At 41.2% G+C, this 20,736-nt stretch overlaps 1 protein-coding gene across 2 annotated transcripts in view; it reads right to left on the reverse strand.

Moving 5' to 3' along the window:
• The window catches only part of LOC122817576 (ceramide synthase 2-like), a 1,851,243-nt gene that overhangs the window by 543,886 nt on the left and 1,286,621 nt on the right, over nt 1–20,736 (reverse strand). For both annotated transcript variants that reach the window (XM_044090613.1, XM_044090612.1), the window contains one exon: nt 6,384–6,441. In XM_044090613.1, the coding sequence (XP_043946548.1) occupies nt 6,384–6,441 (58 nt within the window). The remainder of the gene's footprint in view (nt 1–6,383; nt 6,442–20,736) is intronic.

Below are 20,736 nucleotides of genomic sequence, written 5' to 3' on the forward strand. Positions count from 1 at the left end.
CACAAAATAGGAACGACTACAGACCCTGCAAAGTAACGCCCCATTAGCCTGATGAGTCTGATATGCAAAGCTATGGAACGCATCATCATGGACCTAATAAACAAGGATATAGGGAATCTCCAAACTCTGCATCCCGCACAGTTTGGTTTTGTGAAGGGTCAGTCATGCCTGCTCAACCTGGTCGACTTGAGTCAGTCAACAGAGCTGTGGATATTGGCAAGGTGGTTCATACAGACTACCCTGATCTGGCCAAAGCCTTTAATACCATTTCCCACTCAGGAATCATAGAAAAATAGAAAAACTCACTAAGCTAGGTATCGACCCCTATATCACTAGGTGGGTTACAAACTGGGTCACAGATAACTACTTTCACACTGTGGGTTCTGACTCCAAGTCAGACTGCCGACCAGTCATGAGTGGAGTCCCACAGGTTCGGTCGTGGGACCTCTCCTGTTTGGCATCTACTGCTCTGAAGTCCATGCAAACACAAAGGGACTCTGGCTGACAAAGTTCGCAGACGATTGCAAGTTGAGAGCTATTAACTCCCCAAGTGATGTTGACATCCTACAGAAAGGCCTCACTGAGACCAACGACTGGTGTCAGAACCATGGCCTTAAGCTCAATGCCAAAGTATGTGCAGTCATCCTCTTTTGAAAAACTCAGTTCCCATGAATTACCACATCAATGGTAGTCCACTGAACGCAGAAGGCGTTATAAGAGATAATGGGAACACAGGTTGACCGCAACCTTTCTCTTTTGACCACCACATTGCCCACTGTGGTCAGAAAGTCCTTCTATGTGGCACATCTCATTATGTAAGGGTTACATAAGGGTTTTGCATCCAGGAAGAAAGAGGTCATTGTCTCCCTCTACTCTTCCCTCATTAGGCTAATCATCAAGTACAATGCCCCATTTGACATGTACCTCACTAGACACCTGCAACAACTGGAGAGGCCACAAAAGTACCTCACAAAGAGGATCCTAGGCCTTAAACACTTGTCCTATATGGGCAGACTCAAAAAACTCCAACTATTTCCTGTCTCATATCGCCTACTTAGAGGCGATCTCTGCTTGACTTACAAAGCCATGTCTGACCCAGCTCTGTTAGAAATGCTACATCTAAAGAAATCCCAATCCCTCCGCACCACACGCTCCAGAGATCTCAACCTCACTACCACAATTAACAGAACAAGCTGGTGGGACAGGTTTATAACCCAGAGACTGCTAATGCTATGGAATAGACTTCCCATACATGTCAAACAGAGCACCTCACTAGCCCTCTTCAAGAGGAATGTTGATGAGTGGATGGGAAATAGAAAATTCACCCTGGGGATCACTCCAGTGGCTCTACTCGACAGAGGCACTGGGAATTAAGGTCTGGTGGCACGATGCCAGGGTAACCCTATGGGCTAGGGTTGTAAAGGCTCCAGGGCCATTAGCCTAGTACACACCTATGAACCTATGATTTGAGAAAAAAATGTCGTAATGTCTGTACAAGCTATGCTCAGAACTGAAGACGTCCTAGAGCAGGACAAAAGCACTTGACTGTGTTGGGTACATTACAGTTGGATTTATACCCGTTTTTATGGATTTTTATGCTATTTGACTGTCTGGAGCATTAAACCTGTAGTTCTTTACCAATATCTTTGGAGTACTTCATGCCTGTTGACTTTCCTTGAAGCAACAGCACAGATTGGTTTTGTTTTTCTTTCTCCTGATCAGCATGATAAGGTCTTCCACCATTTTAAACATTTGAGACCGAGGCAACGAAGCAGGTGCCTGAGAGTGGGTCGTCGGTTTCTTGGGTGTGGTTCGTACCCTGGGCCTTAGAAACTCAGTTATTTTAGAAAGAACGGTAGTCGCGAAAGATGTCTCTGTGTCAAGAATCAGTAGTGCAAAGTATTTCCTCGGAAGCAGGTGCCTGCTCACCGGCTCCGGACCCATCCAAGGTAGAGACAACCGCAGGTTCCTTAGTCGAAGAAGAGTTTTGCACCATACCGGACTCCGAAAGGCTCTTGGTAGCAGCCTGTGAATCCACAAAGTGGGCATCAGAGGCTGCGAAAGCGCCTCACTGAGGACCAGAGAACTGACGACTAGCTTAATGGAAGCGTCGGTAGGTTTGGACCTGTGCAGTCCCTCTTTGTCTTTATCTTTACATTTTTTCGGTACATTTCCTGTCGGATGTCTTACCGAAGCCATATTGGAATTCGAGAACTGTAAGTGAAAATATCTGTCTACAATAAGGGCCTGACTATGGATAGTTCTGGCTTTGAACAAAGCACAGAAGTGACCACGGGGGATGTCATGGTCTGGGCCTAAACAAGTGATGCAGTAAGAATGGAAGTCTCGGTGTAGTATTTGCTTTCCAAAGGCGAGACAATTATTAACTTTTTCTGACATTGGTTAGTGCAAGAAAAAAGGATCTACTTAGCTTTAGAAGACTTCAACTTCAATTTAGAATACAAAAATTCAGGTAGCGGCTGAACGGCACTCGTGCAAACTGCTTCTGCTTCAGGCTCCATGGCAAGAAAGATTGATGTAATGGCACTGGCTGCCTTACTTTATACTAGTGACGACCTGACGTCAGTCCTGAAGTGACAGCAACCGACACAGAAATACTAAGTCTCTGGTATTTGGACCAACCGAGGGCAACCCTGGCAGGGATAAATTAAATGTGATGAGTGGAACAGTGAAACACGAAGAACATCTCTCATTCAGCTGGTTTTGTACATCCACAGTTTAAGCCATGCTATCAATGCCTGGCTTTCTCCTTTTTCTTACAGTAATGTTTTTCAATCCTTCCACACACTGTTTTGAATTCTTCCTTTTCACTTTCCTTTGCATCATTTTTCTATCTTTGCTTTTGGAAAATGTATCCCTTTTTCAGTAGGCTGAAGGTTTTCTGACAGAAAAATTATATCATTCTATGTAATCTGTGTGTTATATAAAGCAGTGCCATTTTTAGTATGTGTTCTCTTTGCATTACAAACATCAGTTTCTTTTTCTTTATTTTTTGTGAACTTCTTCCTTTCTTTATTTCCTTCTATACTCTCTGAATCTTCAGATTGCTGAATACTTGTATCAAGAATTTCAATGTTGACTGCGGCATTATCTTGCTTCACAGGTGTTGAGTGATCTTTACAGACAATAGAAAAATGTGCTCCATTTTCTCTTTGCCTAACATTATTTCACCAGTCCAGTCATTAATATATGTAACAGCTCTACAAGCCGTGCCAACTGCACAAGTGCAATCGTCATCAGTAAGCCTAGATGTACTACTAACAGTAAACAAATCGTCCAACTTGTGACATGAGGAACACAGATCACCAGTGCTATCAGGTGTTATCTTTAAATATACATAGGATTTATGTACACTATGCAAGACATTTCTACTTTGACATATCATTAATGGCATACTCATTTAAGGAATCCATATTCAGCTGCAAATGAATAAAAATTCTAAAAGAAAAAAAAAATCAATCCATTATCAAAGAATTCAAAGAGAACTTAAAGTCACACAAACAATATACAAGTAAATGTTGCCTCATAGCAAGAGGTTCTCTGGTTCGATTCTCGGCTGGGGTGCCTTCTGTGCAGAGTCTGCATGTCCTGCCTGCATTCGTGTGGGTTTCCTCTGCGTGCTCTGGTTTCCTCCCATGTCACAAAGACTTGCATCTGCAGCGTTTCTCCCTGGGCCTCCGCTGAAAATTGGCTTAGTTCCAAGTCGGACTTTCCCAGAAAACAAATGTTAAATAAATAAAAAAAATAAATATTAAACTAGTCAAAAACTAAAAATAAACCACCCAACGTACTCAGCCCCGATTAACCTTTAATAAACAAAATATATAGTAAAATACTGAGCCCTTTCTTCTTACAATACAAAACGTCATCAGACTAACAATCTGAAGCCTGTGAAACATTTACATATCCACCAACCAGTGAAAAATAAGAAATCAATAATTAAATAAATGAATAATTAAGTAATTATTACATTCATTCCTAGAGGATGTAAGCTAGCAACACAGAAACATAGACTGTTAGTATAAGTATGAAAAAATAAATACAGAAGTAAAATGCCAGAAACCTGTTGACTTCCTAGCATTGTTGAAACGCTAACCCCCCACCCACCCCTATTGGCTAGAAATGTTTACAGAAAGTATATGTATAAAGGGGTAAAGAATTTGTTAAAACACCATAAAAAGATGTAATCTTAAATAAAGTGTAGTTAAAACTTGTCGGTTATAAATTATAAAAATTATAAAATAAACCTTATAAACACTTTAAATTATATTTGCTTTACTGTTTAAAATGCTTAAAATAGAAATGGTGTTGTTTATTCCTGGGGCATGTGAGGCATTAAGCCTCACTTGCCAGGTTAACTCCTTGCATTCTAATAATGTTTCAACGTGCCTATCCAAAGGGATCACCACAATTCTGCCAATAACAAAGAAGGAAAACTTCTTAAAATCAGGGCACACAATAGAGTGTTTACAATAGGGAGTTAATGTTTTTCCTTCTTATTAATGTCATATATATGTTTTCGTATCCTGTCTCTTGTCTTCAAATTAGGGTTGCCAGTTCAAATAGCTTTCCTCACATAGAATGCAAGAGATGCACAGAGCCACGTAAACAATGTGGGTAGTGTTGCAGTTCACTTTTCCTGGGCATGCAATGGTTCTCTTGTGATTAGAAACTGTAGTGTTTGGGCTTTTGTGTATGTACCTGCACATTTTACAAAAAACACATTTATGCATATAACTATGTCTTAGTACAGTTTTCCGAGAGCCAGATTCCAAGATTCCCTTAATATTCTTCCCTCTTGTTAAGTGATCTTTGGTAGTGTCCCCAAACATTTTTTTTCATACCATCAGTAAAAATTATGTCCCAGTATTTCGTAACAATATTGACATACTGGTGAGAGGTGTTACTAAAAGGGACCACAAACAAAGGGATACTTTCTTTATCATGAGTAGGACTTTCTGTGCAGGATGTATTAATATTTAACAATCCATTTAAATTTGGTGCAAAACTGTCTTGACATTGCCCTTCCACAAGTATTCAAAGTGTTTACACGGTTTTTAATAATTTTTATCATCTATAACTAACACATTTTAACAACAATTTTATTAACTATTTAAGATTACATCTTTTTATGGTATTTTAATGGATTCTTTACTTCTTTATATTGCTATATTCATATATTTTCTGTATGAATTTCTAGTAAATAATGGGGTGTTTGTGTTTAAGCAATGTTAGCAGTCAGGTTATTGTGTTTTACTTCTGTATTCATGTATTTTATTTCACGTATTTATGTATTTATTCTTATTTCTAGTAACAGTCTATATCTCTGTGCTGCTAGCTTACATCCTCTATGAATGAATGTACTCACTACTTAATTATTTAATTATTGATTTCTTATTTTTCACTGGTTGGTGGATATGTAAATGTTTCACAGGCTTCTGATGAAGTCATAATTGCGCTCAGTATTTTACTATATATTTATTAAAGGTTAATCGGGTCCAAGTACATTGGTGGTGTTTTATTTTTAGTTTTTTACTGGTGTCATGTTTGGTTAAGTACAGTCAAGTTGTTGCTCTGACTGTACAAGTTGTGAAAGTCCCACAAAGGCTGGAATTCCTTTATATCACTCACTGCCACTCGCAATTATTTTTTACAGTAAAGATCAAGCAACAAATCACAAACCAAGACAAGATTGTTTAGATAAACTCCGGATTGTCCTCTCTGCAGTCTGTGTGAATTTATAGCTGACTACGTCCCTTAGGATGACTAGAGTTTGCTCGTCTAAATCCTATCCCTTTCTAACAAACACTGGAAATTAAAGGTAAAACAAAGATATTTAAAGTAAATCTTCTTGTCTACAAGCTATCCCTTTCTTCCAACAAACACTGAAAAACAATGGAAAGAAATAAAATATATAATTAAATTAAACTTTTCTTACAAGGCAAACACACAGTTGATCTCAAACAAAGACAGCATTGTTTAGATAAACTCTCTATGGTTGAACTGATACAAGCCAATTAAAAGAAAAGAGATGCTTGTTCTACCAAGTCAGGTCATGTGCTACCTACCTGCTCATTAATGTCTTTATCAAAACTGATCTGTTTGATAGACTACAGAAAGGAAAATATGTTTATATAATTACCTTTTCTTTCAAAGCGGTGTTACTTACAGAGGATGGGACTATCATTTCTCTCTTCTCTCCTCTCGTGCCATTAATTTTCCTTACAGTCATCTGGAACCCTTTCACTTTTTGACACAGTCCTTAAGTTCTCATCACAGCTGCTAAATGAACACTGATTCCACAATTTGCATTTGTGTTAATTTACTGAAATCTTTAATACCAATGTGTAGTATATACTTACATTAAACAGCATAGACAGGCCACCAAAAAATGCAAAGAAGTAGAAAGAAAACCGCCAGCTGAAAATTAAAAAAATGCAACATATTAGGACACAAGATGTTATTTAATTAATGTATTCAAGACTAGGCGTCTTAGAACTGTGTCTTGTTGTGAGCAGTAAAATTCCACAAGAAGCTATCAGTTGCTTAAGTATAAAATTTGCTAGACGAATATTATCTAACAGTCAAGCTCAACTTCTCAGTACTGAGGACAGTTAGATCATGTTATCTGAGCACATCAGCTTCAATACCCTATGCAGTCAGGAAAAAAGTTCAGAGTAAGATCATACACGCAAATCGTCATGAAAATGTCAATATAAAGTGCAGTTTTTTATAAACTTTCATTTGTTTTCTTTATTAAATTTTTTTGCAATTACAACTATATATGAACTCTTCAAAAGCAAAAACAGACATGCTAAAGTAGGAATACTTCATTTTTTACTACACTGTAACAAAAAAGGCAAAGGTTCCTGCGTAGCTACACAGAGTTTGTAGACAGAAAGGTTTGTCTAAATATAGGAATGGGTGCGCAGAATACTTAGTAATACCTACTTTTCGATGCATCATAGGAGATATGCACATTATCCCCAAGGAGAACATTTTTCAGTGAAGTGATTCAAAGGTTCTGTCTAAATATAGGAATGGGTGCACAGAATACTTGGTAATATCTACTTTTCAACGCATCATAGGAGATATGTACATTATCCCCAAGGAGAACATTTTTCAGTGAAGTGACTCAAAGGAAGAGACAAATGATCATTTATCAAGCTACTTTTAAGTCCCTGGAGTCAATAACTCACTAAAAATGGAGTTTAGACATGTTAGGCAATTAGCAAGTACACTTCACTATATCACAAGTTTGAAGCAGATATATCACAAAATAAAGATGACCAAGTGGCAGAAGAGGTACAACAGAAATGCAATACTGCCCAATGAAGCCATGTCAAGGAAACAGGTCATTAACTCAACTGTTAAATCAGTCAAAGAAAACTTTATTGTCATTTAGAATTACATGTGTGTAGCCTAAACTAAATTTTGTGCAATTCTTGAGATTACAAAGGAGAGTGAAACAACACACACAAGTAGAGGAATAAACCTAACTAACAAATACAATACTACTCCCAATACATGCAAGAAAGAGCAGAGGCATTTGCCAACACTCATATATGAAAAGAATATGCTCCTGAGTTAAATTAACTACCCTATTTAAAGTAATACAAAACACCCTACAGATTGAATAATGCCCAAGTTATTTGCTAACATTGCACTTGAATGGGTTAATAATACTGACTATGGACATAATAAATAAATACTGCACTTACTTAGAATATATGTATATGTTGCACAAATAAATAAAATTTGGCTTCTTATGTGTCTAGACCCCTGGGACTTGTGCTCGAGTTCAGAAATCTAATCACTGTAGGGCAAATACTGTTACAGAATCCTGTAGTCCTGCAGCAGATGTTGCGATATCTCCTGCCTGATGCCAGATGCTTAAACAGTCCATGCCCAGGATGCGTGTTGTCCTGTATTATTTTGGTGGCCTTTTGGATACAACATCTTTAAGAAATATCTAAGGAAAACTGGAACCTATTACCTTTTCTGCAACCCTCATCACTCTTTGTAGTGCCTTCCTTTGTGTAACTGTGCAGCTTCCAATCCACACTGTGAAGTTGCATGTGAGGATGCTTTCTATTGCACCTCTATACAAGGTGGAGAGAATATGAGGAGGAAACTTAGCTATTTTCAGCCTTCTTAAAAAGTGAAGGCGTTGGTGCATTTTCTTGAACAGTTAGCTGGTGTTCCCCGACCATGAGAGATCCTCCAATATGTGTACACCCAGGAATTTTGTACTCTTAACCCTCTCCACACACTCACCATTGATCCTGAGAACTGGATGTTTTTTTCGTTTTTTTCCTGAAGTCAATGATAATCTCTTTGGTCTTGCTTACATTCAGGTCAAGGTTGTCCCCCTCACACCAACTGATCAGAGATGCCACCTCCTCTCTGTACACCCTTTCATCCTCCTTTCTGATGAGCCCCATGACTGTGGTGTCATCAGCAAACTTGATGATATGGTCAGACTTGTGCTTTGCATATCAGTCGTGGGTCAGGTTGGTGAAGAACAGTGGACTAAGAACACATCGCTGTGGAACACCGGTGCTAATCGTGATGCATTTTGTTGTGCTTTTACTTGAACACACCCCGCTGTGGTCTCTCAATCAGGAAGTCCAAGTATGGATTCCTAAATGTGCCAGTTTTTCTATCAGCTGCATTGGTACCACCGTATTAAATGCAGAGCTGAAGTTTATGAACAGTATCCTCACACAATTGTGTTTGCCCTTGAAATACTCAAGGGAGATGTGTAGTACTACTGATATGGCATCAGCCGTGGATAGCTTAGCTCTGTATGCAAACTGCAAAGGGTCAAAATCAGGAGGTAGGCATGATGAAAGATGCTTTTTGATCACCGGTCAAAACATTTCATAACAGTGGATATCAGAACGACTGGTCTGTAATCATTGGGGCTGGAGGGAGTGGTTTTCTTAAGTAGTGGGAGGATGTTAGTTTCCTTGTAGCATGAAGGTACTTTCACCATGGCAATCCATGAGCACTATGCACAGTTGATTATCACAGCCCTTTAACATCTTGCCCAGTATGTTATTTGGGCCAGTAGCCTTCCTGGGGTTCACTCTCCTTAGCTCTCTTCTTACCTCCTCGTGCTGAGGCTGAGTACTGCATCCTTCTCATCAGTGGTTCGCTTTAGTGCCAACTTGCTTCTTTCCTCAAATCTACCAAGGAAGATGTTCTAACTTCCAGGAATTTGATGCTGTCCTCACACTGTGCTGGCCTGATTTTGTAGTCAGTGATCTTCTGTATGCATTGCCATAGTCTCCTTGCATCCTTCATATCTTCAAAGTGGCTCTGAAGCTTTCTGCCATACTCTCTCAGTCTCCTTTATACCCCTCCTCAGATTACCTCTTGCTACACTTATAGCTGCTTTGCCCTTAGCCCTGTATGCTAAGTTTCTCTTCAGAAGTTCATATACCTTAGGGGTGAGCCATGGCTTCTGGTTAGGTCTGATAGTGATACTCTTGGTATTTGTTACCCCATCAACACAGTTTAAAATGTATGCCATCACTACCTCAGCATGTTCATCAGTGTTCAGATGCTGATTCACTGTGGCTGCCTCCTTGAACATATCCCAGTTGCTTCTTTCAAAGCAGTCTTGGAGGGCCTCCATAGATCCCTCGGGCCATACCTCGACTTGTTTATTCGTGAGTTTCTCTCTAACCAGTGCAGGTTTGTAAGCTGGCGATAGCAATATGGTATAATGGTCAGTTTCCCATTTGTGGAAGTTGCACCGCCTTATAAGCTTTAAAGTTTACGTACACCTTGTCCAGGATATTATCACCCCTTGCAGGAACGTCCACATACTGATGGCAGTGTGGGAGTACTCCTTTCAGATTTGCCTCATTAAAGTCACCAGCTGCCACATGTACAAAGTCATTATATTTGCTCTGCAGCTCACCCATGTGACTGCGTAGTTTATTTACAGCCTCAGTGGTATTAACACTAGGTGGGATATACACCACTGTTACACTGCCCCATTCACCCCCCTGGGCAAGAAAAATGGACAGGAACTCAAACGTTCTCATAGCAGTGTGACGGTGTGATTTCACACCTGCTGCACCATCTTATGTTAACAGATGCAGACTCCACCCACCTCCTCTGGCCTTTCCACACGGTGTATGTTTTTTGTCTTCATGAAACAGGATATAAGTTTACTGCACTATCATTTATCTGGTCATGTGGCCATGTTTCAGTAATCAAAACAAACCCGTATTTCTCACCTTGTTCTTCTTGGAGAGTTCCAGTCTCAAGTAGTCCATCTTGCTATCCAGTCTCTCACATTAGCTAGCAGTACAGGTAGGGGTTTGCTTTTACCTTTACATCAATGCCTGCACTGCAACATCTTTTCCATGCTGTCTGAACATCTCTCTTTTTACTTGTCCAGCATATTCCAGAAACTTGTTTTGCCAGTTTCAGGCACTTTAGAGTTAAACTACACAGCTATTGTAGCTTTGTGCAAGTAGTAGGCCCCCAGATACTTAAACTTCAAGGCATCCATCCAGCAACATGCAGATGTCGACTGTTTAAATTCTAGTAATATCCATCTACTGTAAGTTAAGTGCAGAAACTGATTTTTTCAAGATTTTCTGTGCAAAAGAAGTCAGAATATGCATATCTCTAGAATAAGCAGACACAACTGCAGCCATATTTTTTAATTAATTTTTTTTTAAATCATAAAACACAACATATTGGTGAGCAAGGGGTCCGAATAGAGAGATAAGTCAACAAGCAAAGGAGAATAGTAAGGGGTCCAAATGGAGAGATGAGCCAGCAAGCAAAGGAGAGTAGTATTGTTGAAACTGAATTCATCCTCGAGTCTTGGTGAGTACCTTCATGAGGTGGACCCTGCTTTTTCAGAAAACCTCACCAAGACAACACTGATATATACAGACTGTATTTATATAGCATATATCATGGACAGAACTACATCAAAAATTAAAGATATCTGGGTGCACAAGACCTAGGATAAAAAAGTGCCCAATCATGGTAAGGGCGCACTGGTGCCAGGATTGGAAAACAGTTAGTGTAGAATCCTCAAAATACAGAAACATTGCTGCAATGGGGCCAGGCCAGGCCCAGGGGAAGGATGCCCTCCACTTCCTATGTTGTAGAAAGAAGTAGCAGTCCACAAACGTCACAAAAACTGATAGCTGATAGGCCAAATGAGAGCCATAAAGACGATAGAGTAGACTATTGAGGATAATAAAATGTGTTGTTACAATTATGCAGAAAGCCCAGAATTTCCAGACACAAGATATACAAAAAGATTGAGAGAAATTAGAGAAAAGAAAAGTACTTCCACAAAAAAAAAAAAAAAAAAACACCTGTCAGAAACCTCAAATAAAAAATTGTGTTCATTAATACAACAGATTTGTGAAAAACAGTATACAGACCAAGAAACAATGACCTGTTTGGAAAAAGCATCTGAGGAACCTAGAGATTTTTGAAAAGTATAAAGAAATATGGACATGGGAAAAAAAAGAGATATGATATGATGCAATATTTATGCAAAGGCGAAAGCCAAATTAATCAATATAAAGAAGGCAGCCCCAAAGATATTTGAAGAGAAATACAGACAAAGGCATCCAGATATGGAAAATTTCACAACAACAAAATAATATCACAAACCGGGAATGTAGAAAAGATTAGTAAAGTAGAAGTAAAAAAAAAAAAAATAGAAGTTGAAGTTATGGAATACCAGCAAAGTGAAAGATTTGGTGCAGAAGGTCTAACACAGGTTCCATCACAGCATGATGGAGGAAGATCAAGAGACATCTGAAGAAGAAACATGGACATGGGAAAGAAAAAGAGATTTAATATGGTGTAATATATATGCAAAGGAGAAAGCAAAAATAATCAATATAAAAAGAGCAGCACCAAAGATATTTGAAAAGAAATACTGGCAAAGGAATCCGGACATGAAAAACTTAATATAAACAAATAAGAAGACAAAAAGGAAAAGTAGAAAAGGAAATTAGTAATGGAGAAGTTAAAGAAAGAGAAACTGAGGTTATGCAGTACCTGCAAAGTAAAGGATTCAGTGTAAAAAATCTAATTCAGAAAGCACCACAACATGATAGAGCAATGGACATCCAGATTAAGGGGAAACCAGTGGAACGGGAAGCAACTGGTCTGGTACCATATGAAGATATTTTGGAGCCTTCCACAGGAAACCAGTATAAACGTTCACTTGAAGCTGGACAGCAAGGGAAGGAACAAGAAACTGTGGAAACTCCAGTGCAGTCAATGTTGAGGAGTGATGGCACACGACGAAATTGAAGAGAATGTGCCACAGGAAGATGCTACAGAACTTTCTATAGAATACCCACAGGAAATGGAAAACGAAATATGTGCCCTCAGTTTAGAAGAAAATGAGCTATGAAAAGAGTTTCTTGATTTACTAGAGATAGACATATTAAGATCAATGAAAGAAAGACTGCAAAAGGTCAATAAAACCAAAAAGTCAGAAGTTTGATAAAACAAATGAACACAGTAATTAGGACTGTCCATAGAGATTCATGGGATATAACAGGGATATATTACTGTGCAGCTAAATTAGTAACTGATAAAAGTTCTACCACAAGAACACAGGGTAGTGAGGGAAAGGAAGGGGAGAAAGTGAATACCATCATGGAAGTATCGAATAGAGAAAACTATAATGGAATTAAGACAAGTGTCACTGTTAGAACAGTATATAAGAGGGAACAGATCAACAAAACTACTTAGAAAGATAGATGTGATAAAAGCAATGCACAATATTACAGCAGATCAGGATCCATCAACCACTATCGCAATTAAACAAACTTTCATCACAGGAGGAAAACCTTAGAAGATACACAGACAAATATAAAAGAAAAGTACAAATTTAATGATGATCCATTTTTATAGAGACTTGGGAAACAAGGTAAAAGGAATTGAAAGACAACCAAAAAGAAAAAAAAATAGATATATTTTGGAGAAGTATTTATGAAGATCTTGTGGAACATAAAGATGCTAAATGGACAGAAGTAGTAAAAGAAAGAATATGAAGTTTAAAGGTATAGGGTATGAAACGGGATGAAGTAACAGCCAGAGAGAGACTGAAACAAAGTTCAGAAAAGAATCTACTTGGAAAACCCCAGGCCCAAAAGCAGTACCTAACTTCTGGTTAAAAGCATTAACATCCTTTGCATGAAGATTTAGCCGTGAGTAAGAACCAATTATATGTGCACCCAGAACAGACACCAACCTGGCTAACAGGAAAAACAATCCTACTTAAGACTGAACCTGCAAGGTACCCTAAAAATTATAGACCAATAACATGCCTTCAGACTATGTATAAACTATACTTATTTATTTTACATTTGTTGACTGGTATAGTCCGACTGGATACTTGTCCATTTTCAGCAGAGGCCCGGGGAGAAAAGCTCCAAGGTGCAAACAATAATACATTGCATACAACTTAAAACAAAAAGAAAGTATAGAGACACATTTACAGATGTTTCAGAAAAAAAATGTATACACTGAAATTGATGCAGTTTATAGTCATTTAGAAGAAAACTCAATTATGGCAATAGAACAAAAGGGCAATAAAAGAAAGTCATATGGAACAAAGGATCATTTGTTTTTAAATAAAATCATAGTCATAGTGGAGAACTATAAAAAAGGGGGAAGAATCTAAGCATGGTATGGATTAACTACAAAAAAAGCATTTTATAGTATCCCACATTCATGGATAAAAGAGTGTTTAAAAATGTATAAAATACACTACACTGATCAACTAAATTACGGTGACCATTAAACAGTGGTAGACCACTTTGCAATTAAGCCATGATAAAGGACAAATTACCCTCGGGATAAAAATTCAAAGGGGGATATTCTAGGGTAACTCTGTCACCGCTGCTATTCTGCCTTGCCCTTAACCCATTAAGCTGTCTACTTAACAGCTTAGGCCATGGGTATAACTTGGCTTCTAGAAAACAACAAAGTAAAGCCTTCTCATCTTCTCTTTCTCGATGGTTTAAAACTGTATTGCTCATCAGAAAAGGAACTGAAAGCACAACTGCAAGTTGTCAAAACCTTTTCAGATTGTCATTTGGTCATCTAGTCTTGATTAATGTACAAAAAAAGAAGTGATGTCTTACCATAACGTTCCATGTGTGTTGTTCATCTTCTTTCATTCATCACTGAGGGGTTCGGATCCGAGCCCTCAGAACAGAGTCTGTCTATTACCAAGCTCGCACCAGCCAAAAAAACTCTCGAGCCAAGTCTCTACCCAGAATGCCCTTCTCCCTGTTACCTCAGATCGAGTTTGCTAAGAAAAGGAAGTAAAGCCAAGGCCACTTCTGCACAAGTACCCTAGGGCACCACTTAGACCCAAAGCATCCCCCAGGAGCCTTTGGAGGGGGAAGGAGGGTGGGAAGTGATGAATGAAAGAAGATGAACAACATAGATGGAACGTTACTGGTAAGACATAACTTCTTTATCTGGTGTTATTCATCTTATTTCCATTCATCACTGATGGGACAGAATCCCAAGCTACCTTGAGGTCCATGGGTGGTCCTTATGGAAGAACATTATTGAGTACCATTGAGCCGAAGGCAGCACTCCCTCTGGAGACCAGGTCCAATTTGTAATGACTGAGAAAGGTATGAAGCTTAGTCCAAGTATTTGCTGCGCAAATGTCATCCATGAAAGCTCTGGAATGGAATGCTATAGATGTTGCCATAGATCTAATGGAGTGAGCTTTAACTTTTGGCATGGGTTCTTTATGGAGGGAATACATTAAATGTATGCAGTCCCTTAGCCATCTTGATAATGAAACCTTGGAAACAGCCTCTCCCATTTTGGGTCCAGAAAAGGAAATGAAAAGCTGTTCAGATTTAAGGATAAGTTTGATCCTGTCTAGGTGAAATCTCAATTGTCTATGTATATCTAAGGAGTGAAGGCAATACTCTCCTCTGTTGGCAACATTTGGAAAAAACACTGGTAGATCAATGGTCTGGTTAATAAAGAATTCAGAAAAAACTTTGGAAAGGAAGGATGGGTTCGTCCAAAGTGACACACTGTCTTTATGAAAAAATAGATAGGGCCTCTTGATACACAATGCCTGTAACTCCAAGACTCTTCTGGCAGATGTAATGGCTACCAGGAACAAATATTTCCAAGACAAAAACTTTAGGCCACACTTGGCAGCAGTCTCAAAGAGTTTTTGAGTCAATGACTGAAGGGCTAGTGTGAGGTTCCATGGTTCCACGGGCTGACAGGAGGCCTGAGATGAGAGGTCCCCTTGAGGAAAGCCTGGCAAAGGCATAAAGAGATAAGAGGGATGCCATCTATACAATTGTGGAAATTGTGACTAGATCCACTCGTACCGTAGAAGCAGAGACTCCATTATCAAAATATTTAACCAAGTATTGAAGCACTGCAGTAACTGGAGCCGAATATGTGCCCACCATGTTATCCTTGGACCAGATGGAGAACCTTTTCCATTTATCTGGATATATTCTTCTCATGGATGGTTTGTGAGAGGCCAGAATAATGTCTCAAACAAGCGAGGGGAGACTAGCTTGCCTGGCGACTATTGGAAGTGAAGAAAACAAGCTGTCAGCTTGAAACTGGACAGATTTGGGTGAGTCAACCCTTGGGGGTGAGTAATGAGATCTGGTAGAGGGTCCAAAATCCACGGTGGGTATACTAGGTGAGGCCAAAGGAAGGGGAACCAAACTTGTCGAGGCCAGAATGGGGCTATGAGGATCACCTTGCATCTCAACCGAAGAGCTTTCTTTAGAAATTGTGGGATCAGAGGGATGGGAGGATAAGCGTAATGAAGTCCCGTGGGCCAATCGTGGATCAGAGCATCCCTTGGTGACTCCTCCTCTGGGGAAAGTAGGGCAAAATAGCTGCTGCACTTGGTGTTTGATGGGGTAGCAAAACGATCGCAGCAAGGCTGGCCCCAGTGGCTGAAGATTACAGACGCCATCTCGGGGTTGAGGGACCACTCATGGTGCATAAGGATGCATCTGCTCAATTTGTCCACAACCACATTGGAGCTCCCCGGGATATGCATTGCTATCAGAAAGCGGTTGGAAGCTATCACCCACTGCCAAATTCTCATGGCTTCTCGACATGGGGGGGGGTAGGACTTGGCTCCTCCTTGCTTGTTGATGTACCAGACCACTGACATTCTGGCTGATTTAATTGCAATTGTCCCAGAAGGGAGAGCTGAATGGAAGGCCTGCAACGCTAACAGCATGGCTCTCAGTTCCCGAACATTGATATGCAGGTGGACCATGTGCCTTGGGCAGTCTTTCCCAGGAAATGGCCCCCCCACCTGATCAGGGAAGCATTCGTGGTCACAATGGCTGTGGGCTGGGGGGGGGGGTTGAAATGGGCAACTCCAAAGATCTACGTATAGGCTCATCCACCAAAGCAGGTCCTGTTTGCAGGAGTTGGTTATTCGAATGTGGTAATCAAGGGGATGACAGTTTGGGAGCCATTGCAGAATCCGCATATGAAGCTTTGCTAGAGGCACTACTGGAATTGATGCAGCCATAGAACCTAGGACCTGAACAACTTCCCTTCCAGAGACGGCTGTTTGAGAGAAAATCACCCAGAGTTGAAGCTTCAATCGATGGAGTCTGAATTGGGAGTGATACCAGACAGGACTGTGTATTGAACACTGCTCAAGTGAACTCTATTTGTGTAGGGATAAGGTTTGATTTCTGCCAATGTATCGTTATTCCCAACAATTTTGCCAGAGAGAGTATAGTGCAGCGCTGTTATAAGAAGATGCTCGGTGGGTCGGTAAGAAGCCAGTCGTCTAGATATGGAAACACCTGGAATCCTTTTAGTCTCAAGTGAGCTGTTACTACTGCCATGCATTTCATGAACACTCTGGGGGCTATGGAGAGACCAAATGGCACGGCATAGAATTGGTAATGACTGGCTCCTAGACAGAAGCAAAGCAGACTCCTGCAGCATTTGTCCATCTTGATGTAATAATACGCATCCCAGAGATCTACAGAGCACATCCAATCGCCTTCTCTTAAAAAGGGAAGGATGGACTGAACCGTGACCATCCGGTATTTGGTATGGGTGACAGACTTGTTTAAACTACTGAGATCCAAAATGGGTCTCCAGTCCCGTCTTTTTTGGCACCAAAAAGAATCTCGAGTAAAATCTGGATCCGCGCTGGTCTGGTGGGATTGGTTGGATGAGACTTTTTTGAGACAGCTTTATAACCTCTGAAGCTGCTTCTTCCCTTTGACTGGGTGGAACGTTGGGAAGTTTTCTTGGAAATTTTGGCTGACAAGAAAGGGGAATGGTGTAACCTCTGGTGATAATGTTCTGTACCCAATGATCGGTGGTGATAGATTGCCAGCCAGCTTGGTGCAGAGAGAGAAATGACCCCTGACTGCTTCCAGAGGTAAGCAATCGGGCCGCCCCTTAGGAGCGCTGATAAGGCTGTCCAGAGAAAGAATCCCTGGAGCCTTAGTTACGAGGACCATCTCCGTCTTTATAGGGGCCATCTTCCGGAATTGTTACCTCCTCTGCCTTGGGGATTTTCATCACCATATGTGGCACGGAAAGGACCCTGAGATTTCTTGTGCCACATTTTTCCACTCCTCTGATTTCTGGAGAAGGTACGTTGAGGGTTGGAAAACCGTACGCCTATGGCAGACAGGGTTTTTCCATCTTGCTCGCATCTGGCTAGTGTGTCCTTCATTTTGGAGCCAAAAGGGACGAAGCTTCAATGGGAGCATTCAGAAAGGAAGACTTCAAGGGATCCACGAGGTCACAAACGCGCATCCAGTAATGATGCCTCAATGCCCGAACCCGCTGCTCTAGCCAACCCTTCGGTCATGTGTGACAGCAACCTCATGGAAGAGTTGGATACTGATTTCAGGGTTGCGAGCTGCAATGCCACCTTGTCCCTGACCTCATCAGACAACTGTCCTGCGAGCGTCCCACAGAGTTCAGAGATCAAGTCCCTCTGGAGCCTCGTAAAATGTGCCAAATAATTCATGGACCATATAGCAAAGGTCCCTGATGCAAAAACACACTTCCAAAGTCTATTCACCACCCTGGACTCCCTGTTGGGTGGGTGGACAGTGGGACTTTCCTCAGTCAAGTCCTTTTTAGTGGCCACTGCCACCACCATAGCATTGACTGGTAACCCTTTAGACCAGTGCCAGTTCTCATCAAGAAGTGAAAGAATTTTGTCTGGTCTCCGAGGGATCGCCTCAATGGAATCAGGGTTCTTCCAAGTGCACTGCACGACGAGCTGGATGAACTCGGCAGGCGGGGTCACCCAAGAGGCAGAAGGCCGGGCATGAAAAGCCTGCAGGAACACGGACTCCTCAGACGAAGGGTTGGAGGGCTTCCAGTCACCTCTCTGCTTTAACATCTATAGGATGTCTCCGAAGGACACATCAGGTGGGGACCTTTCACCATCATCATAATCCTTGTGTTCCATTAAAGACTCCTCAGTTGAGTCCATGTGCTTTCTCTTGCACATCTTTATTTGAAGGGGCTCCTCAGTGGGGGCCTCTGAGGAGGACTCGGAAGTGTGGGTACCCTGAATAGGGGTGTCCTGCAGCTTTCTCTGCCCGGTGTCCCGGGGGGGGGGGTCTGTGACAGCTGTAGCTCAGGGGGGTGAAAACTGGGGTTCCAACATCAAAGGAGTGCTGCCAGAAACAACAGCCCTCTCCATCGTATGAAAAGCAGTCCCGCCCAAAGAGGGATGGGAGCCCAGAACCGAGAAAGACAACCTCGGGACCGGGGTCACACCCCACCCTGATGAACCCGCCCCCCCATGGATGGAGCCTCAAGCAGGATCAGCACAGATGCAGCCATCGGCGCCGAGGATGGAACTGAGGAGAGAGGCGGTTCCATACCCTGGGCCGATGCGCCTGTCCCCCAATCCCCAGATGGAGGAAGGAGTGGTTCAGCAGGAACTGAAGACTAAAGGGACAAACTCGGAGCAGAGGAGTGAGATGCACCGTAGGCACCGAGGTGATGGGTTTGAAGAAGGATGTCGGAGCATGTGGCTTCGGAACCAAGATGGTCAAAGGAGGAGTGTAAGATGGAGGCCGTGGATAAGGCAACCCAAGTCCTGCAGGTGGTTGGGTCTTAGAAAGTGAGGGAATCCCCCTGGCTAACGACAGCTGGTCTACAAGACGCACCATATCGTGTTCCAAAAGGCTCCTGGTGGATCTAGTGGATACTCCAGACGGAGTCTCCGGACATTTGAGGAATGGGCTATATGCTTGGCCCAGAAACAGATCTATGGAGGGGGAGTATCGGGTCTGTGGTGCAAGGTCTGCCGGCACCAAAGTCTTTAGTTTCGAGACCGGAATAAAGGGGTCAAATCCAGTGAGGTTGGTACAACGCTAGGTGCCGAAGTGGCACTCTGAGTCAAAACGGATGGTTCAAAAATGGAAACTAATGGGGTAGTCGAAGGTGTGCCCTGAGCTGAAGTGGCTACAGGTGCCAAAGTTGAAATAGGCATAGTAAGGTCTATGATTGGTGCTGGAGGCAGGACCAGTGCCAAAACAGGTTTCGATACTGAAGGTTTTGAGATAGTTGGAGCCGAAGAGACAGATTTATGCTCCGATGATTACTTAGAGACCTTAGATTTCCCAGGCTTGTTCTGATCACCCGATGGTGAAGGAACAGAATGGGATCTCTTTTTGTCCTTAGGAGGAGGGTTTGAGACCTCCGTTGTAGAAATGGCCTCTGAGAAGGGATACTTGAGTAACCCTTTCAGAATGAGTTTATTTTTGCGCTCACTAAGAGTGCGTTGGCTGAAGCTCTGACAAATGTCACATGGAGGCTGCACTGAAATACTCCCAAACAGTATACACAGTCATCATTAGAATCACTGTTAGTTAACTTGCCCTTAGAAAAAGTACAATGCTTAAAACCTGAAGTACCCTTCTTATCTGACATCTTGGCAGAAAAACACCACAGGTCAACTGTATAATCCAACTATAATGAAGTCAACTCCGTTCAAAAAAACACAAATATAACAATACACTGGTATGTAGAGAAGAAAAGGGAAACACCTGAATAAAGGTTAAAGCTAACAGGTTGAAAAGGAGAAACAATACCAACTATGGTATTGAAGAAATACCACAAGGGTAAGGGAAGAAAGGCCATGCCAGCAATGGTACTTGAAAGTTTACCAACGGTAACAATGGGTAGAGAGGAAAGAACCAGCTTAGACAGAAGAAACAATACTAAAAATACTAATCACTTAGTAAAATATGAAGATATCCAAAAATGTTTACACAAATATCAAAAATGATTTCACTTAGCTGAGACCTCGGCTGAAATGTGGCTTTACAGCTACATGGCAAACGAGATCTGAGGTAACAAGGAGAAGGGTGTTTGGGGTAGAGACTTAGGTCGACAGTTTTTTTGGCTGGTGTGAGCTTGGTAATAGGCCGACTCATTTCCGAGGGTTCAGAACCGAACCCATCAGTGATGAATGGAAAAAAGATTAACACCACCAGATTTAACCTTTAAAGCAGGAAAACTGCAGCACCAAGAAACCATCAGTTTGGGATAACAATGTAATATAAAAGAACTTGAGCAAGAGGGAGTGTCTAAATATTTTTAGAACTGATGAAGGATCAACAATAAAACATGAACAAATGCAAATAAAACTTAGTGAGGAATACTTTAGAAAACTTAAAT

Source organism: Protopterus annectens, chromosome 13.part0 (assembly GCF_019279795.1).
Source record: "Protopterus annectens isolate FY-2018-M chromosome 13.part0, PAN1.0, whole genome shotgun sequence".
In the NCBI taxonomy this organism is placed as follows: Eukaryota; Metazoa; Chordata; order Ceratodontiformes; family Protopteridae; genus Protopterus; species Protopterus annectens.